Source organism: Fusarium tjaetaba (assembly GCF_013396195.1).
Source record: "Fusarium tjaetaba strain NRRL 66243 chromosome Unknown NRRL66243_c0000247, whole genome shotgun sequence".
In the NCBI taxonomy this organism is placed as follows: domain Eukaryota; kingdom Fungi; phylum Ascomycota; class Sordariomycetes; order Hypocreales; family Nectriaceae; genus Fusarium; species Fusarium tjaetaba.
The window spans coordinates 1,867-5,062 of NW_023501443.1; the positions used below are offsets into that span (position 1 = coordinate 1,867).

At 45.3% G+C, this 3,196-nt stretch overlaps 1 protein-coding gene across 1 annotated transcript; it reads left to right on the top strand.

Annotated features, from left to right (window-relative positions):
* Positions 1-268: 268 nt before the first annotated feature.
* On the top strand, positions 269-1,282 carry FTJAE_10568 (uncharacterized protein; the record flags this gene model as incomplete). The annotated part of the gene is made up of 2 exons (XM_037343423.1): positions 269-876; positions 973-1,282. 2 exons carry the CDS (start codon positions 269-271, stop codon positions 1,280-1,282), a joined length of 918 nt encoding a protein of 305 aa, XP_037202375.1.
* Between the last annotated feature and the right edge of the window lie 1,914 nt (positions 1,283-3,196).

Consider the following 3,196-nt stretch of genomic DNA (forward strand, 5'->3'; position numbering starts at 1 on the left):
TTGATATGCCTGCTATGTAAGCGCTTATTTCTCTCATGGGGTTTTGTTATCACGGTGCTTACCTCGTAATACCTACTTTGCCACGTGAAAATGCTGGATAGCATGAGCAAGGTATTGTTCGTCTACCCTTAGTAATGATATGTAGCGACTCTAGTGAGGAGAAACGCAAACATATGAAAACTCTTGTCTGCATGATCCATAACTGTGCTAACAAGCCAAACCATTCCTTTACATCTCTCCTGTGAGCGCCTTCCCACGACGAAGAGACATGCCTCACTCATTTCAATATTTCGGAAACCTTCCAGCAGAGCTGCAAATGGAAATCTGGAATGATGCAGTTCGGCCTGCGAAGCCGGGTATACAAATCTTCAGCCTAAGCAGCGGTTGCGAGGATGGATCACCTGAGCACGACGCGAAGGTTTCTTGGGCTGACACCTGCCATCTCACAGCGCCCAAGTGGGCTTTTGGCCCAAAGCCTGATTGCCCCATACCCCCTGAGCAGCTAAAGGCTATGGCCGTGTGCGCCACAAACAACCCTTCGACGTATGTAACTGACTGGGGTCTCTGGGATACCTGCAGGCAGTCACGCCGCACGATGACGGATAAGCTCAGTCCCTACGAGCCAGTGACCATCCAGATGAGAAGGGATTGTGGGATTGCAAATGAGGTTACTGGATCAAAGGATAGCCTATCCCATCGGCGTCGCATTATCGTATCGCCAAGCCATGATCTCTTTATCCTCCAGCTTGATGATTCTGACATGTTTGGCTGGACTTTGTTTGACGACATCATTCCTGTGGGCACAGCACCGGTCCCCTTGCAAATACGAAACGTGGGCTGGGAATATGAGACAAACTGGGCTGCAAGCTTGCACGAGTAGCACTGGGTCAGGAGCCTTGACTCTTTATGTTGTTACATCGTATATGGTGCAAGATTTGGAGGGCTCGAAACGCTGTGGCTCATCAACTATAGACTGAAGCGAAAGCATTGGGTACCATCAAGAAAGGAGCTCGACAGGGTAGAGGCCAAGGCTTTTGAGGCAGACAGCTTCCGACTTACAGAGGTAATGATCGACGATGTAGTACATGGGGATAGGCAACTAGAACAGCTTCCGTGGGGTGAGGTCGAGGATATGGGTGGTTCCGGCACGCTAGGCGAATTTGTTGCCTTTGTTTGCCAGCTTCGGCGTTTAGTGACTGATACTCTGGAGCCAACTCCGACCCTGGGTATTGGAAAGGGAACAGCCGGTGTCAAGGTTCTAGCATATGAAGATCGTTGGTAACCGGTCTATATATAGTCAATATGACTGGTCAGACTTTATTTCGCTGTTATACTCTATCCTTTACGATGTAAATCATGTAGGGGACATCCTCGCGCTTGATTTAACCCGGTCACTCATAGTTCAAAGCGACTGGATATACAATAGGTGACAATAACTGGCCAAGCCATCGCCAGTGCACTGCAGATCGACGCATACCGGGAAAAGATAAGCCACATATGTTCTTCCGCTGGCCGCCCCGCATAATGCGCAAGCAGAGTTTTGATAAGTATGTCTGTCGTCTACCCAAAGCTCAACTAACTATCTTTTCTCCAGGCCTTCAAGATAGTCTCGGAACGATAAATTCAGCAACAGGATAGGCAATATATGTTTAGATAGGATGCTAAAGACTGAATAAAGCGTATCTAATCTTTTATCTAGGACTTTTGTAGGAACGTCAATTAAACGTAACAGTAATATCACCGGTAGCGGGCTTACAAGGATAACGATGCTACCACTGATAACTCTGTAGTCTCTAATATTCCCCTCTCTCTCCTCTTTAGGCATTGCAGTGATCTATAAGCTAGGTGTCGGCGCGTAGATTCGATTGAGTTAAGACCCGCGGCTTCTCTTCCCATAACCTAAACTGTTTGCAATCGCAACTGAGGACTGCGTCGACGGTCGCCAATAAACCGGCAAGTGGTTACTGCAAAGATAAATAGGGGTACTGCCATTTCTGCGAGTCTCTGTACTGTCGGACGCCCTGGCTAGTTCAACGCCAGCTTCCGTTTATCGCACAGTTAACTTGAACTTGCGTTAAATCTTCTGAAACTAGCCATCTAAAAAGATATACATGATATGCTCTACGGTCTGTGCCGGGATGTTGTGTAGTATTAAGTCTTAATAGAAACCCTATACCTCGCTAAACCCTAGTTAAATTAGAAGTTCTGGCCTGCTTGTTAAGAATACCTGGAGTTAGGGAATAGTCTTGGCTTGCGATAAGATGTTGATTAGTGACCTGATATTAGCCTCTCGATTACACTTATCTAACGCGTCGATCACTATTATAACTAGAGGCATGGCTATTGCTGACGCTGCTGCTTTAGATAGTGGTTCTTAGATAAGCTTTAGAAACTGATCCTGTATTAATGTTCCTATAATGGCTGGATTATTATTAAGTAGCTTTTTTATAAAGAATATAACTTTTAAAATACTTGAAGCTAGTTGGTAAGCCAGAGTCGATATTAACTTGTTTAAGTTGCCTCTGTTTATTTCTCCTCTCTTGAAGAAGCTGGCACTAAGATCACCTTACTTTAATCGCGAATGCGTAACGGTCTGTGAGATAGTTGAATTTCGAGTTCCCGCTATGTCATTGAGCTAGAAGATTGTCTTGAACTTGGAGCTATCAATCCAGCGGTCTACTTGTTTAAGAAGTTCTTGGCGCGTACCATGCAAGTATGTGGGTTATGTTCTTCTCTTGGAGTCAAAAGAGGCGCCTTCTGCGATAGGTAACTGGACGAACGCCGTTCGGAGCCTTTTCGAATGGCAGCACGCTCATCGCATCATGATCTTACAGCAATGCCATCAAGATATGGAACGTTGCGACGGGCATCAATGTTCAGAGCTTCAATGCTAGCGTAACCATGCACATCCTATCTTTTGACCACGATTCGATCCTAGCTACAAGTTTAGGTCGTTTTAGCCTTAGATCTTGGGAAGTCAGTGCGACGCAGCTAAATAACTGTAAAACAGGGCTAGATAGCCCTGAGGTCTAAGAAGAAGTAAATAATAGACTAGGCTTTAGGATTAACTATAATATAGCATAGATTATAGCGGGTAGGCCTGATAGATAGAAGGTTTTATAGCTTTTCCTAGACTTCTGGCCTAATGTATCGGCTACTTTAATTAAACCCTAGGAACTATTAAGACGCGATTAGC